General features: G+C 35.8%; 1 protein-coding gene across 2 annotated transcripts in view; it reads right to left on the minus strand.

Annotated features, from left to right (window-relative positions):
* PIK3C2A (phosphatidylinositol-4-phosphate 3-kinase catalytic subunit type 2 alpha) overlaps window positions 1–26,283 on the minus strand; it is a 50,217-nt gene that overhangs the window by 13,286 nt on the left and 10,648 nt on the right. The window contains exons 2-19 of one of the 2 annotated variants that reach the window (XM_026850662.1): window positions 24,500–25,674; window positions 19,236–19,336; window positions 17,422–17,579; window positions 14,333–14,453; window positions 13,553–13,664; window positions 12,880–12,959; window positions 12,712–12,775; window positions 10,223–10,366; window positions 8,027–8,069; window positions 7,724–7,940; window positions 7,524–7,646; window positions 5,865–6,032; window positions 3,271–3,379; window positions 2,648–2,790; window positions 1,788–1,976; window positions 1,223–1,316; window positions 872–966; window positions 375–555 (exon numbers count right to left, since the gene is read on the minus strand). In XM_026850662.1, the coding sequence (XP_026706463.1) occupies window positions 375–555; window positions 872–966; window positions 1,223–1,316; window positions 1,788–1,976; window positions 2,648–2,790; window positions 3,271–3,379; window positions 5,865–6,032; window positions 7,524–7,646; window positions 7,724–7,940; window positions 8,027–8,069; window positions 10,223–10,366; window positions 12,712–12,775; window positions 12,880–12,959; window positions 13,553–13,664; window positions 14,333–14,453; window positions 17,422–17,579; window positions 19,236–19,336; window positions 24,500–25,609 (3,252 nt within the window). In that variant the 5' untranslated portion in view covers window positions 25,610–25,674. Of the gene's footprint in view, window positions 1–374; window positions 556–871; window positions 967–1,222; window positions 1,317–1,787; window positions 1,977–2,647; window positions 2,791–3,270; window positions 3,380–5,864; window positions 6,033–7,523; window positions 7,647–7,723; window positions 7,941–8,026; window positions 8,070–10,222; window positions 10,367–12,711; window positions 12,776–12,879; window positions 12,960–13,552; window positions 13,665–14,332; window positions 14,454–17,421; window positions 17,580–19,235; window positions 19,343–24,499; window positions 25,675–26,283 lie in introns of both variants that reach the window. The other variant, XM_026850661.1, reaches the window with a different exon arrangement.

A 26,283-nucleotide genomic window follows, 5' to 3' on the forward strand; every position in this document is an offset into this window, starting at 1 on the left:
AAACCGTAAGTTCATATTATTAACATATAAACAGATATTCCATTCTTCTGCATAATGGCATCATTCTTCAGCAATAATAGGTTTAAATACAATTCCAGTTTACTGTACACAGAAACCATTCTACTTTCTTACCCTATCACCTCACGCAATCTAACATTTCAGATGACATCAGATTTGACAAGAACATCAACCTCATTTAGCCATTATCTTTGTAAAATGCAGAGCAATAGATTCTTAGACCTTCCTATGTATTATATAGAACATTTTATTGAACTTAGACTAAAAAAAAGCAATAAGGCAATTGAGTGCATTGTTTTCAGGGTATACTCAGTCTAACCTTCCTAAAGAATATTAAAAAAAAAATATACACAGACCTGACGAGCAGATCCACTTGTTTGCTTTACTCTTTCTGCCACCATTCCAAAAAGCTGAACCAGTCTGGTCTGCTTCTCGAGCTCTTCCCTCAGCCTTTTTCCACAGACTGAAAGAAAAGCTCCAAGAATTTGCTCATACCTTACACCAAACTTTGTATCATACAGCGTATCCTTAAGAAGCCTGAAATACAGGATTTAAGTTAAATTTTCCTAAGGAAAATACTGCAAACAATACAATACTAAGACATTCAAATATTTTAATGAATCAGTACTATATATATCCAAGGTTTCTTTTTATTTCCTATATATCAGTAAGAAGTTTGTGCCTCAGACACTGTTTTCATGACAAAACCAGGATCTACATATTGTATACTCTCCAATCATAAGATTCTTATGAACTGTGATATTAAGAACACCTTTTTCTTTTTTTTTTTTCTTCTGGCAATATTAATCTTACAGTCAATGTTACGTGAAAAATGGAACAAAGAACATCTTACCAATATAGGTAGTGTGCTATTCGAATGCTTCCCAGTGCCCGAGCCAAAAGAAATTTGACAAGAGCACTGTCCAGGTAGGTTTCATACTTCAATGCCTAAATACAAACAAAATGAAAGTGGATTTAATTCTAGATGAAGACTGAAATTTTACAACTAATGCACAGACAGAATCACCACAAATCCATAGAACAATCACAAAGCAATTATTTACTCAAATTGTTTTCCCTACCACGCATTAAGTTTATTAAGCATAGAGACTTGCAGTTGTAGTTCTGCTACTAGTAATCAGCAATTCCTTTGGGTTTTCAAGAGCAAAAAAGTTCAAACTTCAGTATACGCAGAAAGTCCTACCTGCACAAACTGAGGAAGGAAATCTGTTAACTCATCATCACTTAACGTCTCTATCCAGTTCACAGCTGTATTACGTACTTCCTGATCAGCAAACCTAGAAAGTCACCACAAATCCACATTTAGTTTATTCTGTTCATGTAAGATTTGTCTTTTCTTTTCTGGGATCAACTAGATACAAAAGAATGAATATAAAGTCTTTAATGGCTCAATAAAGGACCAAGAAGTTTGAGGCCCTTCACTACCTAAGATGCAAACACAAGTGCATGTTTAGGACAAATAGGCTATCTCTCAAAACTGCAGTCTTGATAGCTTGGCTGTATAGCTTGCTCTCCTACTCGAAATTAGATTTCAGAATCCTAACTGCTATTGCTGTTCTTTTACTACGAGACTTGGTTAAACCTACATGAACAAAGCAAGCACGTGTTCTTCAAAATTTTAAGAAAATTTAGTTCTTGATACAAAGAAATTCAGCAATATTTTCTACGAGAACACCATTCAGAATCTTCTACTGAGAAGTTATTTAATGCACAACACACAGAGAACTTATTTACATTGTTTTCCTTACTTTGAATCAAGTAGTTCCAGTGCAGCTAAGGGTGATAAAGGAGGCCACTGCTGAAGTAATGAATATATTTCTGGAAGACTTGCCCAGTCCCAGTGAGGGGCACTAACCAGTATTTTTGGTAGGCTACTAGTATGACTATGACAATAATGCCTCTTCTCCCACAGGAATTCTTTATCTTCTTTTGATAGCCTGTAGACAAAAGTTAATTTCAGTTTATAATGTACATTACAGACCATCACCTGAATAACCCCAATGCAACTGCTCGTTGTATATACATATTTAGTACCACACATAATTCACAGAAATTTTTTAAACATAATTTAACACACAAAATGGAATGAAATTAAAATGGCTATTTCATCCACAGAAGTCATAGCAAGCAGCAAAATAAAGCCTCAAACATTATGGAAACAGTTGTTCAAAGTTATAATTTGGGCAGAACAAAAATAAGTTTTAGTATAATCTGAAATAAACCAAAATGTTAGTGTTAGTTTGGTGCAGATGAGTGGGAAGGCCTGCCAGAACAGCTTCCATGGCATACCAACAGCCACTGCTAAAACTGCCACTGATCCCTGTAACTGAAGAACTGCCAAGCAGGAATAGGCATCTATAAGAGGCAGCCAAAATGGTGGCAAGTGTTGTGACAGGAGAATATTATGACACTAGCCATGGAAACCACAGGTAAATTAAGTCAGCACCATTATGTTGCAAGTTTAATTCAAACTCTTGTTTAAGTCTCCACAGGTCTTCAAAAATATATAGAACCATATTAAAGAAATTTAAGAATAAATAAGCATTCCATACCCTAGCCACAAATTGTCATGTACAAAGAGACCATAGCTAAAAAGAGACAAACATACCCAATAGTGTTATCCTTTGAGAGAATGGCAAGGAGACGTTCTCTCAAAGGTTTTTCTAATGTTTCTATGGAATGATGCACAGTAGTCTTTGCAGCTTGAGGAATTTTATATTCAATATCAAAAGCATGGGATGGGAAGTCAATCTAAAAAAAAGAAAGAGATGATGCAAGTCCTTAAGAACAGTACTGACCATGTTTTGGGATTGCTAAAGCCATGCCTAACAAGGTGCCTTCTCTTCTGAGAGAAATTTGGACTCTGAATTTAGAATGAGAGGTGCTTATGTTCTGTTGTTTGGGTCTAGACAACTCCCATCTCAGCATATGTTTCTGTAGATTGCTTTTCAAAAATCTTCTCTCCCAGTACTGATAGCATGTCCTTCCAAGGCATCTCCAATTTCTTACTTCAAGATAACGATTCAACAGGGACTTGTATACACTTACAGCAGCTTTTCATTCTTTGCCCTTAACACATACTAATCACTATTCTATACAGGCTTTCAAATACGACTTAGCAATATTTACACTTGCCCCAAAACATTAATTGATCTACTAGCACTCATGTAAGAGTTAAAGTCACATTATTCCAACGAAACATAGTCAGATCAAGTCAGAATTATATATAACCTGCAATACTATTCTTTCCACATTTCCTTTCTTACTGGCCATCCCTGGCGCATGATGTGGATGTGATGAAGTCCAGAGTTGCAAGAGCTTTGTCCCACAAGTTAACAATCTGAGAAAAAAGCATGTACAGGTATTACTGTCACAATCTGTTTACTTCAACAAGATACTAGTTATTAAAATACTATCTGGAGAAGACCAATGGTCACTACAAAGAAACAATTCAAAAGTACTGATGTGGTATAGGAGAATAGTTCAAACTGACTATTTGTTTCTACTGCAGAGATAAGAAAACGTCTTATGATGAGTATTTCAACTGATGTTCAGAAAAGAACACAGGAAAACAAACTGTACTAGCCTATACAGTTTAGAGTTTAAAAAAGGCAAATATGGTAACTGTGACATTAATTCATTTCTTTCACTGGATGTCTTCTGTACTTTTAAGTCCTTTACAACTGCATACAACTGTTAGGTGGAAAAGACAGAGGAAAAGTTCAGTGCTGACACAGCTAAATTAAGTGCTCCCTATTTCTGAAGGGAGAAAAGGAGTACTTTTGCCTCTGAGGAATAAACAACACACACACACACCCACACACCCCGCTTACACTCAGAAAAAAGGCACAGATATATGAATATTATAGACATTGCCATTTGCCTGGACTTTCCACATTACTAGATTCTGCAAGCACATATCAGATGACATTCGTATTTGCCAGTTTATCCCCAATATTAATACCGCTTCCAACTGTAGTAAGGCACAACTGAGGATAGTTCATAAAGTATTAAGATTAAAATGCAAAATGTTAGGCACAGAAAACCTCTATGGGTATTTAAAATCAAAATACAGTCTCAGAAGACTGCTTGAAGGTAAAGCCTTTAGTATATTTTGAAAGATGTTTTAGGGTTTATATGTGTTTCAAAGAACAGTTCTTTATATGTAAATATTGATTACCTGGGAACTTATGACGCCAATTAAGATTACTCAATCATGCCACTGAAGTGTAACTGAACAGCTTGTTCTTTTTAATAATTCTCTAGTTTAATATACTTGCCACAGCCTTCTGTCTCATCCTCAAGTAAAGATATTTTAAGGCATTCCACAGACACTTTATCTGAAGGGATTTTAATTTGACTACAGATCCTTCCAAAGCACACATATGACCTTTTATTCCTTCTGTGTTTTGGTTAGCTACAAGTTTTAGCTCCTGCCTGCTATTGAGGGTATTCTCAACTCTAACTGGAATATCTGGCTGGTATTTTTAATTACCTAGGTCTGGATTTAATTGTGTACACTGCAAGTGGATTAGACCACTAGCATCTCCACAGCTGCCATATACAGGCCATTCAGTAAACCCTGGCACAACACATTCTATTGTAGTGCTCTGCATAAACAGAAAATACAGTTTTTTCTCCAAACTAACAACTATGAGAACACCATGCAGCATGAAGACAAGATCAATTTGCAATTCAGATCAAAACAAAAGCTATGTTTTCAATCAAATACTGTGATATGTGGTATTTATACAGGAGACTGAAATGCCACATTTAAACAGAATACTGAAGTAAGCATAATTTATAAAAAGAAATCCAAGTTTCAGTGGTGACTGAAAGCAGCTACAGGCCATCTTTGCAATGCAGGAAAGCCTAAACTCTTAAGCACCCCTAAGCTGTAGGAATTATGACCATACAAAAGGGGAAGTGGAAAGTAGAACCAAATCTAGAACCAGAGGATGCAAGCCATATGGAAGAGACATAAGTAATACATAAAAGTAACTGTTCAGGAAAGACTTGAATGTCTTTCTGCAGCCCTGGTTGACAATTAGATAATTTAAGCTTTCAGTAAGACCTAGAAGTCAGAAGCACATATAAATAGGAAATAATATTAAATTCTTTTCTGTATTCTATTGCACTGGACATGATTCCTGCTGAATACAAGGCTTGCTGCGAACACTTTTATACAAGTTGCATTCTCTATCACCATGGTTCATGAACTGGCTGAGAACTGGCTGTTTACACTTTATCTGCTAAAATATGTGAATACTGACTGAACTGCCTCTAGCCAATATAATGTACTTTTGGATCTTCTACTCAGACATCAGAACTCATGAAATGCCACCTACCAGGACCACAGTCCTTCAGTAGAAGGGAAGCTATCAATTCCATAGACAGTGCCACCTGCAGATACTTTCACTGCATGTGTCTTTTAGGGCAACTGAGTGGAATGTCAGTGGATTCCCTGACTTGAATTATGCTTACATACTCAATTGCTGCATCCTTACAGAACATGTGACCTCTTTTGGTCCACATTATTATGAAAATATCATGCAAATAAAACCACTTTCATCCAAACAATATTCAACTTCCTCCAGCAGTCAATTTTTTCCAGCCAGTTAGATGGAAATACTACAACACAAGACTGTGCTTTGTACACTCTTTAACTGAAGGTATTATTTCTGTTATAATATAGTTCACGATTCTTATCTTTATCAAGACCTACTATATTCAATAGCAGAGAAGTTTCTATAGTTATGGAAATGGAGTAAGCTTTATATAGAGTAAATATTATTAATAATCTTACCCATATTTTGGAGACTTACCGCCTAAAATCAAAAAGAGGTAGAGAAATCTGACCCAAAATTTCTGGGCCCTTTCTCTGCTTATTTGAGTCAGGAGAACTCCCACTACTTTGATTTAGTATTCCAAACAAAGTCAAACATAAGACTGATTCCAAAGGCAGCTGTGAAATCTGGATGGGGAAAATTATTCTGTAAAATAGAAGTATTAAAAGTCAGTCAGAGGAAAGACGGTTGTTAGTAAATTACAGGTTTATCCACATAATCTGTTGATGCCTATGGCTTTCAAAAAGTTAATTAATATTGAAGAACAAGTGTTACATTTTGATGCAATTATATTTCACTCCACTATCTCCTGTACCAATGGCTTGCAAAATCTGCTAGATTACACTTCAGCACTGGAGCCAGATTTGGAACAACACTTTTTAATCTTTGTCTGTTAAATCACATTCCTTACACAGAACTGCACTGTCCAGCATAACCAGTCTTCCCACTCTATTCACTGTGAGGACACATAATTCCATGTTAGCTGCCTCCTAACCTCTCAGATTTAGAGTCAGCTGACAACAGTTTCCCATCCTAATTAAAGAACCTATTAAGAACTTCTGAAAGCCAAATTCAAATGTTACAAAAACAGCACCCATAAAGAAAGCAGCTGAGAAGTATACACCTGAGTAATTCAAAATGTTTGTTTACACTGTTTACACATCTTTTGCTGTAATACACTAGTCCTTGCTAGCAAAAGGTCTGACAATTAATCCTTTACATCATCAGAAAAAAGGTAGTTGGAGTACTCTCTAAAGGCAGTTATTCTAGAACCTGAAACTCTCATTCCTGGTCTGAAATAATTCATCACTGTAGACTTTCTGTGTATTCCTCAGGGTCTATTTCTGAGCTTTAAAAAACTGTCAAGAAAACAGATATACAACAACATAGAGCTCACCTGATGCTCCAGTTATGATAAGCTGCCTGATAACTATTAAGTGGAATAGAGCAAGATGTGCATAGATATGAAAAAATAATTTTCCCCTCTCAGTTATCAGATATCACCTGCTGTCCTCTCCTTATTTCTCTTCTCCATGCACCTCCTTCTTCCTTTCTACCCTCTTCCCCGGCTCATAAATAACAACTGAAGCTTAATAGCTGAAACCAGACAATCTCATATGCTATAGACAGATACTCTTAAGTACTTATGAATCTGCTCTTTATATAAATAATTATAAATTAGATATTTAAATTCAGATACAAACTTGTTACTAGTGTTTGGGACAAAAAAAGATTCAGCATTAATGTTAGTAAAAGTGGGTTGCTTTTCCTCCCCGTTTACATAATTTGAGCAGTGCTTATAAGCCAGCTTTATTCATCCTTCTTTGAGCAGCACAAACTGTTCCCATTACAAGGAATGCTATGACCTTCCCAACTCCTTATAATTGTATACTACAAAAACATTAGCACAGGGCACTTGTCCAGCATTTCCATTACCACTTTTAAAATGAACAGTGAAATACTATTGAGAAAAATATTTCTGATTTTGGTCAGTAAGTCTCACACACTGTTCTTTCAACACTTCAAATGGAATCAGAAGCAAAAACTTGCTTGAATGACTGTATTTAGCAGCAAGTTAGGTAGGTACTAGCTAAAACAAAATATTTTAGTGAGTTTTAACAATTTGAAGTCACTTACAGTTCATCCCATTTAATCAAGTAGAAGAAGTTCTTGTATGTGCCAACCTTCTTTGACTGAACAGGTTTAAACAGATCTTTTCCATTATGGGTCAGAGAACAAATCAAGTAGTATTTTTCATAACTGGACAAGGAAAAGAAAGTATATTAAACAAAAAAAATCCATAAAAAGATAAATTTTACTATTAATAAATTACTTACTTTGATACCCAACTAGAAGAAATTCCATGTGCAGCAAATACTGTGAACTGGAGATGTTCTGTTGCAGTCCATGCTTCCTTGGTACTCTTGCTGTCTTTTGCAGAAATTGCTGCAGAACTGCTGCTACATGAATTCATGTGGAGTTGCAGAAGGGCCTCAACTGCTTTTGTTAACTGGTCTATACTCACTTTCAGAGGGTTTTCAGGCTGCAGTGAAACTAAATTATAATTTATCTTTAATACATATCTTCCTAAAAGAGCCACCTGAAGCAGTATTTAAATAAAATTGAAGAACTTAACTCACCAGGTGAGCTGTTGCTAGTGTCATCACCACACTTTAAGGATACCTACAGAGTAAAGTTAGAGCAAATTTCAGTACCAAGAAACCCATATTAATTTTCATTGCTTTTAAGTATCTTGTGCAGAAGTTACAAACCACCTGAATCAGGCCCATATTTGGGTTTATGTAACATCTTTTTACTCAAAGTTCCTCAAGAGCTAACTGACAGCATCACAATTCACACACCATGCAAAAACTATTCACCAAGTTCAAAAGCTCATGTTCTGTTGTGTCACAGCTATTTTGACATCCTTTATGAACTCTTAAAGACATAGTACTTTGGAATATTGCTCAGGATCCTCTAACATCTCTGAGTATAAAAGTGGGTCAGGGCTGTTACGGATGAAAGCAGAAGCTGTTAGCTCTATTACCCAATAATTTAAGTCTGAACAGCTGCTTTGTTTTTGGCATTTGTTACGGTATCTTTTGTAGGCAGAGTTACTATAAATTTACCGAATAAAAAAGTTTTAAACTGAGAAAACTGAACAGTAAGTACTGTCACTTTATACTATCTGCTGTGTCTGCTCCTTGATCTGCTAAAATGGAAGTCTAAACATGATACAGTATTACAGAAGTTTCTAGTCTCAACAAGGACAACCGTTGAAACCAAAAGGTGACAAACAAATCATGGGAATTTACTCCCTTCTAATAAGGAAGGGTTTCATACCAAATTCAAATTCTGATAAACCTAAAACTTCTAATGAAAACTAAGTTTGTGATTTAAAAACAAAATCCAGTGAATTCATAACACTTCAGAGAAAGCCTAAGATTGCCACAACTGCTGCAGAAGAACAAAAGCTCTCCTTACACTTAGTCTAATAGCTGAGCATCTTGTCAATATCAAGTTTTAACTACCAAAAACCTTCACATTCTTATAAAAAACATGAAGAAACTTGGGGGGGGGAGGAGGGAAATCACATCATTTTCTCCTTTCAGAAAAAATACTGTGTTTCTACCATACTTGTCAAGTAGTCCAAGTACTTCTGGATTACCTGATGCTAAATTGTTGAAACAGCACGACATGTAATTTTTCACTTGACAACCTACTGTTTTCTTACTTTTCAGACACTTCTTTCAACCACAATTACTTTGAAAAAATTAGAAATTAAAAATCAAACATTATCTTACATAAGGTTTAGATGCAACTGACTCCAGTCTTTACAGCAATTTAATTTCTGAAAGCAATCCTGAAAGCCTTCATACACATCACTGTTTGAGCCAACAGTCATCAAAAGAGGACTGCAGGGTTTTATTGATTAAAAAGTAGCTTTTTTCAAATTCTACGGGGCTAGCATTATTTTCAGAAGTTACTGTAACACTGTAATCTAATTATTTCTACAGCTTTCTCCTATCAAAACCCAAATATCACTGTTTTCTTAATATGCGTTCAGCACTTACCTGAAAGAATTTCAGGTCTCGTGACAACTACATTTGGTTTGTGCATTTTGTCTCAGTACCTCAGTAATACAAATATATCACTGAACTGATGAAGCCAAAAGCGAATAGAACAGCACATGCATCACCACTCCAGTAAGGCAGCAGGACAACAGAAATAGCATTACAAGACTACTTAGCTTTTTATTTGCACACTTCTCCAATTAATGACTATTTTTGACAACATGACTTGAGACCAATTCTGTTCAAGTGAACTGTTTATCGTAAGATAGTTTTATCATCAAAAGTCCGTGTTATTTCAGAGATTTAAATTTTTGTTCATATGTTCAGGAATGCAGAAGCATGAACTGTTAAGAGTTTTAAGATGCCGATGGTATTCACATAAATATGCACAGAAAATACACGATGTGGATTCCTCCTTTAACAGAATTGATTTTAGAAGGCATGAGCTAGCTGTCAGTTTCCCCTTGGCCAGATTTAGTGGAATCTGCTGTGACACAAGTCTAGTTACAGAACCAGAAAAAGAGTATTTTCAAACTAGTTTTTAAGAAGTCGCCATTTAGAACAGGAAAGGATTCCAAGAGCAAAAAATTAATGAATCAATAGCAAAGATGTTAAAATAAATGTAAGATAACAGGCAAGAAAATCCCACCATAATCCTGACTGAACTGTTGCTGGTATTTGCAACTACCAAAGATTATTAAATCATACTTTTCAGAGTTAAAAGGCATACCTCAGAACGCAATTTATAGCATGAAAGTTTACCTCAGCATTTTTAGTCCTTGGAAGATTAACAGCCCTCCTTAGCTTCTTTACCGATTCTGTTATTGCAGGAGTCTCTACACAATCCAATGCAGAACAGATTTTTCTGACAGTCTTAATTACGTGATCTACTGCTTTATGCTGGTTCTAATAAGGAATGTATGAGAGAACAGATTGATCTGATCACATTTGTGTACGCCATTATTAATTTAATTTTTTTTTTTTTTAGAATGAATCACCACAAAAATTTCATTATGAGATGCATGTCTCAATTATATTAAACTGTGGTGTAACAATTAGATTAAACAAAAGCCTCAGTATTGAAAACTTCCTTATAGCTCAGTTATCAATGCCAAAAACTTCGTAGTACAGATTCTAGAATAAGGTCCCAGGAAACATTTGGAGGTTTCCAACCATTTTTCTATTAAGCTGTTGGCAAACAAGTATTTTCTTAATGAAATATGAAGCTCAAATTCCCTCAGGGCATAAAAAGAAAGTGTAGTTTAAAAAATGATATTCAATTGGTGTGAGAAAGGAATGCTAAATAAGCAGTGTTTCAATTTCAGCCCTCTTAAACACATAGGTTCAAATTACACTTGCACTACAGTATAGCTTCTGTCATGGAACCTAATCTTTTTTACTTCACTTTAATGTACCTTGGAAAAAGTTTGTTGCAACTTTTGCCTTATACATTATTTAATTTAAAAGGTTCTTCCAGATGAAGCAATTACAAACAGTCATCTTGGAGGAGGAAAGGAAGGGAGGGTCATACACTTAACATGGATAGTTCAGCTACTTATCAGAGAAATAAAATGCCGGTAGGCTGCTTAAGACAAAGTCAAAATGCTCCTGATATTCCCTTCCTTCTTTTATTGATTGGTTTTTTTTTTTTTTTGGGGGGGGGTTATTATTATAAGCAAAGTCTTCATTTTTAAAAAACACATAGAAAATTAAAATATTTGCTTCAAAATAACTGTTTACTTTTAAAAGGCTTAATGTATAGGTTTTTTTCACAATCACTTATGAGCACTTAAAACTAAATAAGACGGATTAGTGCAACATCCTCGTGGTAAAATGTAAACTGATTCCCAACCCCCACCCTCCCAGACATATTCTCATGACTTTCCTACAAGTGGATAAGAAGGAAGCCATCTGCATCAAAATTTTTTTTTTGGATTAGGAGTTACCTGGCAACAATTAACTTTGTCCTGGTATGAAAATAACCACAGAAGTCAGAAGACACTGTAAATATTTAAGCCATACTTTCAACTCTAACACTTTGAAGATAACAGCTGTCTTGAGATATGAAAAGCAAGATTTCCACTGCTATTTTCCTCACAGGCTCTCAAATTGATCTCAATAAAATGACAGTTTTATTGAAGAATTCATGGATTCACTTCAGGAAGTAAAAAATTTCAAATGCAACAACTGCTGATTAATCATCATCACCTACAAGCTACATCTCCTGACCTCAAAATGACTGTACAAAGAGTAGAACATAATCCTGAATTAGTATGTTTTGCATTCCTCACCTCAGCCTGTGAAATCACAGTTAAATAAGCAAGCTGAAGCAGCTGCAAGAGCAAAAAAACAAAACCACCACCATATCAAGGAGCATAACATCTCACTCTTCTACAACAGGCTGTGTTCAAAACTATGCTTGAGAACATGGTGAATCACCATCAAGGGAATTAAACAACATTAAGGGAATATGTAAATAGTGGACATTAGCTTGTTGAGACCTGCATTCCTGGAGAGGCAAACAAACATAATTATAATACTTTTTGTTTTCACCAAGTCATTCATTTCAAGACTGTTTATATAGAAACTGTTCAAGAAACCTAGTTATCTAACATTTAAGAATTTAGGTCTCCAAGTTACATTACTATCAGGAGTTAAACTAAGCTTCTCCTTTTAGAAATGAATAAAGCAGGTTATCTTCAGCTAGCTTTTGCCTTTGGGAAATCACTTCAAACTACGCCACATGCAAACTGTTTTAAGATACCTATCATATACTGAAATAGACAATGGTTTTGACAGTGTATTTTAAATTAATCCAGTAATGCAGAGTAAGATGTTACTATGTGTAAAACTTATATGTTCCAAACATGCTTCAGTTATACCTCCCATTGTACACACCTATTACTGTTCACTTTTGTACAGATTTTTATCTGTCACCAATATATGATTCATGGCTGACAACTGACATAGTCCTGATACAAACTTTTTCATTATTCTCCTAAATTAATCTCTTCCAGCATTTTGCACCCCAGGACTTGGAAGATACGATGCTAATTGTGATGATTAGGTAATAATTAGTTTGCAAGAAAAGCTAGGAAAATGAAAAAGCAACCTCCAAATTTACATTTGACAGCTTGACAAGCTTGTTTACATCTGATAGCTCGTTCAGATCTCAAATTAATTTCCAGCTATCTCATTAGTAAAGTTTCTCATGATACTTTGGGTTCAGCAACAACTTACGATGACCTTACCTCATTTTTAAGAGCTAAGTTAACTTGCTTGTGATACACATCAAGAAGCTCATCTATTGAAGACCTGCAAGGAATAGTAGTTATTGAACAAAAGCACATGAGCATAACGTAACCTTGATCAGAAATTTTGCAGTGGGCTTGATTAATAAAATAATGCCATAACACTACCTTATAATAGGTTCTCTGAAAGGCTTTTCTACTTTGTAGAGGTGTTTGGTTAGATGTATGGGTGTTCTGTCATCATCTTCCTGCAATAAAGTAATAGACATTAAGTCCAGTTCTCACCTTTCTATAATTTGAAATACTGTTTTAGAAGTTTCATTACTAATACTTGTGGAGCAGAAGAGGAAAGATATAAGGTGATCTCTTCAAAGGGGAAGAGAAATAACAAATAGTCTACAAAACATGTACACATTGGGACAGAGGGAAGGAGGAAGGAAGAGCCTCAAGTGCTTAACTGTGCAGATATTGAATATTCCTCCCTTCCTCTTTGATGGACTGATACATATCTAATTAAACTCAAACGTTCTTGACTTATTTAACTTTGAAATTTGCTTCTTCTCTTTCAGGCCTTAAGTTTAGTCCAAATTCATGCATATTTTTTCCAGCTACAGTACTTGGTCTGGTTAGAGAGGTTATCCATATTTATATTATTTGCCTTGCAAAAATTCAGGATGAATTTCACTTCCTCTTAGTATAACTGAATACAATTCCCAACACCAAGCAGATATACTAATTTGTTATTAACACAGAAAGGGTACACCTCAGATCCATTAACTCTGATGCAAACTCCCAACCTCCTGAAGACTTATACTGCTGCTGCAGTTTAGGAGGTACTTACTGTTCGTGCCAGATCTCTGCATATTACACTATGGGTCAAGAGCTGCAGTTTGATTTCTGTATCCCACTTCCGACAGTTCTGAATATATTCATGACTTCCTATGCAGTGCTTACTGTTAAACAGAAGACAGCTATAGTTACACCAAAAATATTCAGTATCTTTCAAAAAAACTCACATGGAATATTTAAGGCAACCTGTTTGCTCAAAAATAAGGAACTTCTCTATACCACACTTCTTGACCTGATTTTTACCTCTATAGAATAATTTTTAGTATACTATTACAGATACCCATACTTTTGCCAAAGCTTTTAACTACAGTGGCTAACATTGAAACCATATATTCTAATCCAGAAAACTAATGGGGATTTGTGAAGCATTAGTTTTGAAGAAAAAAAAAAAAACAAACAAAAAACAACCAACCCACTCCCCCCGATTATTTCAGATTAACAGAAATCAGTATTTTTGCCTGGTAGCTGAGATTTAAAGAGCAGCTGAAAACTACAACATCTATGTACAGAAATGCTCTAGAAATCTGCATCTGAAAAAAACTGTGTTCAACACAACAGATGGTAGATTAGAACAACTTCTATGAAGGTGTTGAGAACCTACTTTGCTGTATCCAGAGCCACTCTAAAGACTTCTGATCTTTGTGCAAAGTATGACTCCTTCACATCTTTAAGATTTCTGCTTTTACATAGTTAATTATTAAAGATATACTTTCCAGTAACCGTACCACTAAAAGTCATGAAGTTAAATACTAATGAAAAAGAGTTTGCTTACTTCTGTAAAACTTCTTCTTGGCCACAGACTTTCAGGATATAGCTGCCAATATCCACTTCACTCAAGTCATCATGTACCCAGCAAAGTGCCTGCATTATTATAAGCTCAACGGGGGAACTCACTGTTTAAAGAAATTACATCTAAAAGTTAAATACAAATCCACAGCAAGTGATATTAACCATTGTGCACTCAAACTGTAATTATTAATGAAATTTATTTTTATACTTGTAGGGAAGACTCTTATGCTTCTATAATCCTCTAAATTTCATAGTTTGAAATCTTCAGTTTTTTCCTTGCAAAGAAAGGCATCTTATAAAATCTACCTGTAGTTAAAGAAATCAACAAATCCTTTTTAAAATTAGAATACTGTGTAGTCACTTTACCAAAAGTACAAATACAGTCTGCACTCTGTTTTCCAGAAGTTTTTTATATGTGGATAGCCTTTTTTTTTTTTTTTTAATTAGAAATTTGCCTTATTTATCAAGGACATCAAATAGGTAAATGATTCCAGAGCTGCTTAAACTTTAAAAAACATTATCTGAAGAGCTGGACATGGAACTTCTCTATTGTTCTGCTTTTGAGGAAGTGTCAGCTGTAGCAGAGGCAAATCCTACTGAAAGTCTTTTTTCTTTTTCCTTTCTAATTGGTCTAGGGCAGTTTCTGCATTGTACAGATCATAGTTCAGTAAGTATCACCAAGCCTTTACAAAAAGCAACTCTTAATTACCAGTACTTTCACATCAGTCTCCCAATGCTTTTTTGAAAAGTCTTTCTCTTCCATCCAGCAAAAGAGTAAAAGCAATAATCCCAGTCAAACCCCAAATCCACTCCCTTGCAGCCACCAGCTATCACTGATGAAAAATACAGATACGTTTTAACACCACAAATGTTTTAAGTACAAAATATCTCTACCCCTCCCTACCCAGTTTATGATTTTTTTTTAAATCATTTGCAAACAATATCAATAAGTGCCCCAAAAAACCACTGTGCAAAAGTATTTCATTTTTTCATCAGTACCTTCAGAGTGGTTCCCTCCCCCCGCAACCTTCCAGGGACCTTCCTAATTTTCCAAAATCATCTTTTTTTAAGAAAGAAATGCTACTACTTTAGTGGATAAGAGAGGTAATGCCACAACAATATTTTCCACAAGTGGTTCATCTCATTAACAGATAACTAAATATTACAAGCATAGAAGTATTCGATAGCAGATGAAGAATGAGTATGGCATTCAAGAACAAGGAATGACAAGAAGTATGAATGCAGAAACACTATTTATGTCATTATTAAGACTATTCAATTTATTAATCTGGAGTGAAACTACTGTACTACCTTCAGCAAAGAATATGGTGGTTGATAGAGGAAAAAAGATACGTAAGAGTTTATGGGCTATAGTCACAGGCTGCATTGGTGAAGGTCTGACAGTCCTGCAAAGCCTAGTGGAGTAACACAAAGATAATGTTACCACCCTTTTCCTCGCCCTCTGTCTTATTGAGACACGTTTCTTTCTTGCTGACACTCAGCAATTGCTCAAGTAGACTTATACTTCCCTGTAAAGTCTAATAAATGGATACAAAAATGAATATGTATACCCAAATAAGCTCTAAAATTCATCTGTCACCCTCCTGGCTCCTTTCGAACACAGGGTTGTCAGAACACTGAAAGGCTGCAGTTCCTTCTGAGCAGGACTGAAAACCATACTAAAGTAGTTCCAGCATTAGGATGCTAAGGTCTGCAATAATCTTACCAAGATCAGAAGGAATTAAAAGAAGATAATAACGTTAACTATGCATATTACTAGTCACATGAGCTACAGATACTGGTATTTCACTAGCTACGGAAGACAAGTGGTTTACCTGTGATTAGTTTCAGTATCAGAAAAAAGGAGACCAGAGACTGCAAAGACTGAGATATGTGGGGCTAGAATGTAAAACATGTTCCAAAGTATTCACAAAACTAGAAATCAAGGGCTGAAGTCGTTACATTTTAGTTACACTACCAAAGCCTTTTGTAGGAAAAGATTAAGCCTGTAATATTAGGAAAATGTAATCTTAAGGATGAAGAGCAGAAACCCTTCCTAAGCTACACTTACAATCCCCTCACTACTTAACAACAAGAGTATTAAATCACAGCAGAATAACTATAAGGCCCAGAAATTAAATGGAATAAAAACACTTATGCATTGAGAGCTTGCTTTCCAACAGAGCAGCTAGTTTAAGTGAGTGATGGAGCAAGTCGCTGTTACAGATAACCAAATGATAAAACATCACAGCACAGATTCACTACCAGGTGACATGGCCTGGGAACAGGAACCCTCGCAAGGGCTGAGACTACAGCAGAGAGGCTAAAAAGTAAGCTCCTTCTGAGGTAATTTATTATCAGTTACTTTATCAAGAACTGCCAAAGTTGACAGCATCCAGAGTTACAGCCTTTCATACAAACATTCTGTGCAGTCTTGACTGCACAGAGAATGTAAGTTTCTGTACACGGCAAACATAAAAGTTCCACCCCAAACTAATACTCCTGATTACCCACAAAACTGGGCCAGCTAGTTGTGGCACATCACAACAGTATTGTTTTAGTGTTAGTGTTCATAAGCACATATTGAAGTCAAGTAATACATAATAAACACTGAATTCTTATTTCCCAACAGCAATTTGTCTGAATTTTTAGATAACCTGCAAGAGTTTAAGACACATGTTAGAGTGCTGAAATAAAGAATTAAATTAAAAGTTAAGAATTTCAGTCCTGATGTCATCGTCCCCTCAATTACCATAAAGTAGGTCAAAGTCTTGAAAAACAGTTTTAACATTCCCAGCTGTAGATAGAATAGTATTTCTGGTTTGCCTGGCATTCCTTTTTTTAAAAAAATGTTTCACTTCATCAGCTTCCACATATTTTCCTGATGGAGGCACTGACCCAGAATTAGGTTGGTTCTTTGGTTACCTTTTCCACATTCCCCACAAGCAATCCACGCACTGAGACCCAGGGGTTACAAAAACTGAAAGCCATTGGCCTAGACTGAGTGTACAGTCTTAACCCACCATTTTAAGTCTTACAAGCAAACTCCAGTTTAAAAAAGCAGAAACATACCATCACATGTAAAAGTTACTGGTTGCTGGAATTCTTCAATTTCTATAGAAACCTTGATACTGGCACTCTCCCCAGTTATATTTCTTTGAAGCATGATTGGACTCAGCACAAAGCCTGGATTTGCTTGCTGGTTGGTGTAAGGAAACTTGGTCCTCAATCTGAAAGCAGAGAAAGTTTATGAAACATTGCAACAGATAAGTCTAAAACTAAGGCAAAGAAAGATGGTAATATCCACAAGCCAGAATAGTAAAGACTACCTTTTGCTCTTTACCTAAATTATATGTACAAAATACCATTTAATTTTTCTACTCTTAACAGAACACTGCCCACCTAACCATATAGGTTAAAATGTTTAATAGGTCATTGCTTACAGGCCATATCCAGCTTCTGTAGAAGCTAAACTCTAAAACAGTTGTTAAAAAGCTTATCCATAGCATTTGCTGAAGCATTTGCTGAAAATGAGTTTAAGAGAAAAAGAAAGCATAATTTGTTTTCTGCACGTAAGACCACAAAACGCTTTACATCTTTCAATTTTTGGAAGTCTAATTTGAATTTAGATACTATGCAGAAGGGAGTTATTCCAAGTTGTGGAAGTTGAGAAAAACGCCTAAAGGAAGGGAAAAGCTTTTATTCAACACACAAACAGTGTAAAACATTCATCTAGTAATGACCAGATGGTACTTCAATAGATGCTTTTTATTTTGTACGATTTAACATGGATAAAATAATTTAACCTTAACCTTCTTCCAACATTAAAGTAGTATTAAAGGAGATTAAGAACAGAACTCATCTATAACAGTCATCTATTTCATCATCTTGATTCTTGACAACAGCATGAATGGGGGGGGAGAATCCCTCTAGCAAGAGTTGTCCAGTTAAAATCAGCATTTTAAGCACTGAGTCTTGAAAGAGCAACAATTAGGTTTAACTAGAAACTGTTGCAACAAGCCTATTTTATGCAAGTTTTGTCTTAATGTTGTTCATCAGTAAGTTTCCCAGGTGTATGACTTCTCATCTGTTTAATGGAGTTTGCTTTTCATTTCATAAGCATTCCTGTTTTTAAAAGTTACTGTTATGCTTCAGATTCTCTACTTCCCCCATTATTTCTTGGATCTTGAGAGGAAAAAAGGCAAGACTCCTAGTTTATCTTCTCTAGGAAGAAAGCAAAAGGAAAGAAAAACTAAAAATCCCTCTCATTAAATTGTGGCAGTAAGCAAAGTAACAGATGGAGCATTCCAGGTTATCAAGTCCCATCCTCTTTGGTGACCTTTAAGAAACTTCACCACCTGATCAAAAGAAGATCAAGTCTGAAGGTTTTATTTGTTACAGAATTGCAGTTGTAGAAGCAATAAGAGCCGAACATTTAAGGGTTAGAAAGCCATTGAGTGACAGGATTTAGTGAGATGCATCAACTAAGAAAGAAAAATGCTTCAAATTCTTTCAAAAGAAATTGTATTAAAAATAGATAGAAGAAGGAGCTATAAATATACTGAAATACAGAAAAACAGTTTGAGGATAAAAAAGTATTACAAAAACAAGTAGAAAAGCACGAGGAAAGTCACTGGACAAAAAGAATAAAGAAGAGATGATAATTCAAAAACCTTAGTAGTGATCACCTTCACAACTCTGTGGCATTCTTGAAAAAACAAGACAAAACTAGGAAAAACTAAGATAAGAAAAGGGAAGAAGACACATACTGAAATCTGTTCCATCAAGCAAAAAACGTAGGACTAGCCCTGTCGACCTAACTCAAAATGAGTTTAGTGCTTTTTTTCCCCTTCTAAAAAGCTAATTCATGTTCAGTAATTTCTTACTTTGTAACTGCTTGAGAAAAAGCTGACCGTTCTTGATTCTGCCCTTCAATTTCTTGGAGAAGCACATTTTCTGTCAGCATGCCAGTGGTCCCATTGTCTTTCTGCAACTCAAAGATAACACAGTATTTAAATACCCACAAATTTCCTATGGCCAGCAAAGCCATGTGTAGAAGATAGATTTTCAGGAGTCTAAGGTTTACAATTAGTTTTATGTTTACTTCTATAAGGAGAAACATGTATATCATTACTGAATTGAAAAGTAAAGATTCACTGGATCAGTGACTCCTTTACCGAAGGTAATTTATTTGACAACATCATTATCAGTTAAGATTAAGTTGCAAGCATAACAGTTCCTGAGCTCTCAGCAGTGACCTGTTGCATTAGAATTTGGCTAGATTTTGCTGAACCAGAGGAGGAAATCTGGAGGAAAAAAAAACAAAGACAAATGTTTTTTCTTCCACTTCTGCAATTCAGTCTTCAGTATAGTCCCAGAAAGAACCATCACACATTAGTTCTGCTCATGATTACCTTTTCCTACAAAGCAGGAAAAGATAAATTGTACACTGGAAGGAAGCAGCACTCAGAACATAAAACTCAGAACTAATCTCATGGTATCAAATTACTGCTGTTTTAATCCCTTATGTCATACGCAATCGCCAGCCCACAAAAATGTAAACCAGTGTCTTTGGAGTATCCAATCAAAACCACAATTGCTAAGAGAACTGCAGTTTCAAACAGTGAAATCTAATAAATTAAAAAAACCAAAACAAAAAAACAACCCTGCAGCAGCTCTTAATCCATATCTGTTTCTGATCCAGTTCACAATACAGCCATACAAATGCTAGTGTAAGCAAAAAGCAAGAGAGCAGCTGGAGCAATCAGTGGGGTTGAGGTGGAACTCAATCATCTGTGGTCTAGCCTGAAGCACTCATGAAAACTCCAGACAGATACTCCCCGGAATAAGCTGATCTTGAAGAGTTCGCTCATGTCCAAACCAGAGTCATTGTGCACAGAGAATAAAGACAGAGCTTTTACAATGCTTATAGAAACCTCTAATCTACCCAGGAGTCAAAAAAAAAAAAAAAAAAAAGAAAGCAGACTACTAGTTTTTCTGAAAATCATCACAATTTATTCATATTTGAAATAGCGATTAACTACTTGACTAGTATGTGGGTAATTTATTATTAGCTGACAAAGTTAGCCGAACATTTAATTTCATTAGAGCATATCAGACAATACAGAAATTAGACTGTCTCAGAAAAGGGATCAAGTGTGTAACATGCAGAGCTAGGGACTGTCAGGTCTTCTTTTAGCACTTTTTTTTCCCCCCTTCAAATTAACTCGTTTAAGCAGTGCAGCATAAACTTAGTCAGGATAACATATGCAACCCATAATTGCCACTTTAACTGCATCTAAACCTAGTTATTTCAGCTAAAATATTGATTCCATGGACACTCATCAGCTCAAAAGGATAAATTCTATATAATTGGGGATTAGCCATACCATGGGAAGCTATTAGAGCAGGAAGCTGTAAAGCCACAAAACTTAGAATGAGATTCAGGAGCATGAATGCCACCTTAAATTTATAAAAGTTCTTCTAACATCTCAAACAAATTCTCTCACATTAAATACTTATGGGCAGCTGCAAAAGACCTGCTGACAAACCTTGCAATTGTATGTAGTACATGTATTCTTTATACAACTACACAACAAAACAAAAAGAACATGTAAGTAAAGAGGAAGTTAATGTACCAAGTCAAAGCTAAACACCTGTGATAAAGATTCAACTAACTGCTAGTCAGCACTCAACACAAAACTCAACCATTTCAAATCAAGAAGCTTTGATAAACTAAGAAATATATTTAAAATCCACTGGACTCGGATGATTACAGTTTTTGAGCAACAACTTCTTTAACTTCCAGATGAGCAAATCTAAGAGGTGCAAAAGCTATCAAACAGGAAATAACTTGTAAGAAGGGACTTCAGGCCAAACTAGATAAATAGTTCATAGCAGTACAGCCTGCAAAAATAGTAGTGGTCTGCAAACATAATTACTCTTAACAATAAAAACACAAACCCCGGTAAATTACCAAAAGTCAAGTTAAATCCCATGAGTACATAAAGCCACAAGACTCTTCAGCTCTGTGGAGAGGAACAGCAGAGAAGACAACACCTAGAGCAGGACAGAATTATGATTTTTACCTCTGCTTTCAAAAAGGAGAGCGACAAACACGTATTCAAAAGGCAGTACTGAATATATAAATGCTTTATCAAATATGAAGCAAAACTCAAAGCAATCTATTGATTCAAGGGATTAAATATAATATGACAGAATCAAAATATATGACTAGAAATTTTTACTAATAGTTTTGTTTAAAGGAGCAGTAAGACTATAAATTATTCAGGGGAAAAAGTGATCCAGACTAGTTAGGATGGAAGACTTTAGAATATACTTTGAAGGAAATATACACCTGGAGGTAAAGAGGATAAAATACAAGACAAATGCAAAACATGGAGGCTAAATAACTTAGCTTCCTACTATACTAGACGGAAAATTATTTAAACTAAAAAATAGTAGTAGCACAGGATGGGCAAAAGAGAAAGCAAAAGCCACAGTTATGCTGAAAGGATATCCATTTGAGAGACTTGTCTTTAAATCTATTTATTATCTTCTTTAATAACTCAGCAGAAGCAGCACAAATAACCCTGCTGATAATTTACAGCCCTGTATCACCAGCTAACTTTGTAGCACAGACTAGAACTGAAGTATTATGCCAGAACTAGTAAACCACAGACTGGAGAAACGCAAGTGGAAAGTAGATCTTGAATCTTCAACTGGGTATTCACTGCAGCAATCTGTTATAAACTCTTGTTTGAAAAAGAGGGTAGCTTAAGAAAACTGTAAGGACTGATATCTGCTGTTGTGATGCCATCGTGAATAAAGCAAACACAATAAAAGTCTATCAAGCAGGATGATCCTACCTGTAATGAGCAGTTATTCAGGCCACTGTACAAGGCACATTGTATACACTGTGCTCTCAGAGAGAACCAAAATTCTCAATAAGCCATCTTCAAAAAAAACCCACAACCTGACAGGAAAGAGAAGCTATCACACAAAGCTTGCAATGAAAGCTGACAAAGCCACTGTCTCTTATAACATGTTGAGATAAACAACAAAACAGTTCTCTATCTTAAATACCTGCTGTTCCATCCCATTAAGAAGAACATTTTTAAGAGCTAGTTATGAATGCATTTCTGCTGAAAATCAGATGACTGATAGGGACAGTGAGGGTCTGGAACAGTATTTAAACCAGAAGTAGCAGAAGAAAAAGACCACATGTGAAGGCAGAGCTTGAGCACCTTATTAGTTAACATGTGATCTAAAATAGCATGGGATTAGACCTGAGGAACAGGAAAGACCCTTTTGAATTCTGCAATCTTGAAAAAAAACTGGAATTCACAAAAAAAGATTGTGTTCAGAAACAGTCAAATACTACTTTCTACAGACAACACCTCAGAAACACCAATCATAGTTACATTACAACCACTCAAACAGCACTGGAAAACTGACAAACACATCGCTTGATAACATGACAAACTGAAGCAGCAAACTGCTGCAGAGCCCAAATGTACATGCCTCTCCCAATACTGGGTAATAACTGAGCTCACATATCACAGCTCAACAGTGAATGGAAAAAATAAAATTAAGTTGGACCAAAGATATTCACACATGTAATGTTAAAAATGCAGTCCTTCAAAGACAGACATAAAGGGGGTTTTGGTCCTTCTCCACTGGCCTTCTATTAAACTTTTGCCAGAATACTGACAACTAGCCCAGAAAAAACAGGAAATTCTTCAAATGAGGGGCCAAAAATTTTAAGTCAATGGAAATTTAGACAGTCCTTTAAGCCAAAGTCTAGTAAATATTCCTTTTTCTGAGAAAACTCCCCCAGTCTGGGAGGGGAGGGAAGAATTAAGGAGCAATTTGGAAAACATCCCTGACTGATAGCAATTGTTTTTTATGACATGTCCCTAGCCTATTAAAAACACCTAGAAAGACAACACATAAGATTCAAAACAGCTGCAACCCAAAGTCTGAGACAAACAAATCTTTTACTCCTCCTCTGCCCCAGTTTCTACAAATACGATTTTTCCTGCCATTATCACCCTTGCCAGGGTGTTGACTTTACCACTGAAACTTGTTCATTCTTTGTACTTTCTCTACCAAAACTCAAAGATACAGAAGTATTCATATTCACTTTCTAGTGAGGTGACTAATATTTTTAAAAGTCATGTCTTAAGACAGAATTATCACAGAAATAATTTTAAGATAGGAAAAGTTAAACAATCTACAGTCATCTATTGGACTTGGGAAAAAGTAGGTTGCACTTAAAGGGGCATAATTAACCAGATGAGATTGCTACAGTATCGATCCATCTACTGTACAGTTTAGTTGTGATACAAACAGCATGTGTTCAATGTCCAAAAAGACGAGTATCATAACTAAAGCCTCTGTTAACATTTGTCTTGAAATTGCTGAAATCAATCCTGATCCTAGAGTAAAAATCACCCTTTTTCCCTGCCCGATAAAGGTAACGTCACACAAAGATGGTTTTCTTTCTCCCAGAAGAGAAGTACAGGGCTTTTGACTCAGTCATCCCACCTTCCAGGACAGCATAACCAAAAGGTTCAGTTACAATCTCTCTAGCATTCTCGATGGAAGGAAAGCCTCCCGTCTACAGAAGGGAACTACAGTGCTCCTGTGAAAGACTGCAAGTGATATTGAGAGAGTAGAAGAGAGTTTTGACTATGACACCTTTCTATTCTACCTTTTTTTAAAGAAAGATGACAGTCAAATATAAGGCAAAAAAATTTTTCAAGATCTGAGATAAAGGTTGCTCAAGATAAAGCTTTCAGTGTCTAACTCGCATTCTTTTTATTTTGTAGTATCATGTGAATTTCTCATTAAATATTTAACAATATTATTTAAATAGTTAATTGCTCTAAAGATTATTTCCATTTGTTTTTGTAGTGTGTTGAAAACCAGCAATTTCCTCAGTAAATACAGAAAGATTACACAAGGTCAGAGTTATTTTGGGATTGAGTTCAGTAGTAATGTTAGATTTTCTGAGTATCACTACATATGCCAGTGACATCCCATTATTTGGGCACTGCTCAAGCCAAGTAATATTTAACAAAAATCTTTAAATACAGTGATTAATCTTGACTATTATACTGCAGTTTAAAAATACTGATTTACATACCTGTAATGTTTGGCCCTGTAACTTCGCAAGTTGAGTTGTTCGCATGTTTAATGACTGGCTCCTTGTAACTGTTGCTCCAGAAGCCTTCCCATTAACTTTTCTTTCCAAATGACAAGTTACTAACAGCTTTTCTTCTAACAGCACAGCATCCCATGGATCTTCGGCAGTCATACTTGAGGCCCCATGTCCATCATCCCCTGTCTTATTTGAAGTCTCTACATTATCCACTTTCGGTTTACTTAGGGGATCCAAATCTAACCAATCAAATTTACTAACATCCCTGCAGCTTTCCGAGGCTGGTAGGTTAGAAACTGCAGACTTTATAGCAGTCATTTCTAAGTCGGTGCTTGACTTCCCATTTTTCAGAAATTCTGAGGTGCTTGCAATTTTGTCAAATACTTTTGCCATTTCTGGTGTAAGTACTGGAGGATATATAGGTAGGCTTCCTTGTGGATGGAAAGGTGTAGTAGCTGCCAATGGGTATGAAATGTATTGCGACTGTCTTGGAAGACCAAGATAAATAGGTTCTCTAGAGTGATAGGAGGACATATTTGGATGGAATCCATTCTGAAATACACCAGTCTGTTTTGTGTAAGAAGCTGAGGGGTAAACAGGAGGTAAAGTGCATGTCACAGGTGCTGGTATCCCAGGCATCCACTGTCTTCTCTGACCCATAGGCCCAAGATAAAATTGTGAAGACACAGATGGGCTCAAAATAGGACCTACTGGTAATGTAGGTACTTTACTAGATTCAAAACTGTCATCCAACAGCAGTTTCTCCAGTTCAGCATGAGTAAGCTTCTCTATGTCAATGGTACTTAGTTTATCTTCCATGCTCTTGGCATCAGACTCTGGAAACACCATGAGATCATGGTCCTGTTTGTTATGAGTCTGTGTTTTTTGTCTGGTACTGCTTAAAGAATGAAAAGTTTGTTTATTACCAGCTACGCCTCTTTCTTTCTGCATCTTAGCTAATGCCTCAGCTTCCATCTGCAATGCCTCCTCTTTGTCCACATCTTTTGACCTTGCTGCTGCCAAAGAAGGTGATGAGCGCTGTTTAAATCCATTGCTACTGGATATCTGGGCCATTCCGCAAGAGCAGAGGTCCATTTAAAGAAGCAACAACTCCCTCGTATTGGTTGTCCACCCGTGGCTTTGGAATAGATTTAGCAGATCTGAAAAGGAAATGAAACATTAGAAATGTATGAAAGAAATCATATGTTGAGAACCACTAAGTCATACATTACTAACTGACAAGGTTGCACATGTCCTTCAGAAATCCAGGACAAAATTTTGAACAGATCGGGAGGGGAGGTGGGGGTGGTGTGTCAAAAGAGAAGCCACACAATCAAATTCACAGACTTTGAATTACGTGAGACCTATTCATTCTTCTTACTAGTACTTACTCTACCTACTAGTAAGTACTTGGTTTCTTTTCACACCACTAAACCTAAGACACAGAAAAGCTACATTCAGGTACCCAACTGTTTGCAGATTTGAACAATTCTGCATACTTAGCCAGGTTCAATCTCAGAAGCAGAAAACATTCCAAAGACTATACAAATATCTAGCATTGATAAAGCACATTACTGAGAGGACATCTAGTTTACTTCAATATATTACAAAAACAATAGACCTATCAAGCTGATGCACCATGATTATAATGGTCATAAGGAAGCTGAAGGACCTCTGTTCCTTTGAAAAATATAATGGTACTTCACCCTCTTAACAAGAGAAATAATGCTTATGAAATGCTATTTCTTGGACAGAAAAATAAGCAATTT

This window comes from Athene cunicularia (genome assembly GCF_003259725.1).
Source record: "Athene cunicularia isolate RWA chromosome 5 unlocalized genomic scaffold, athCun1 chr5_part2, whole genome shotgun sequence".
NCBI classification, from domain to species: Eukaryota; Metazoa; Chordata; class Aves; order Strigiformes; family Strigidae; genus Athene; species Athene cunicularia.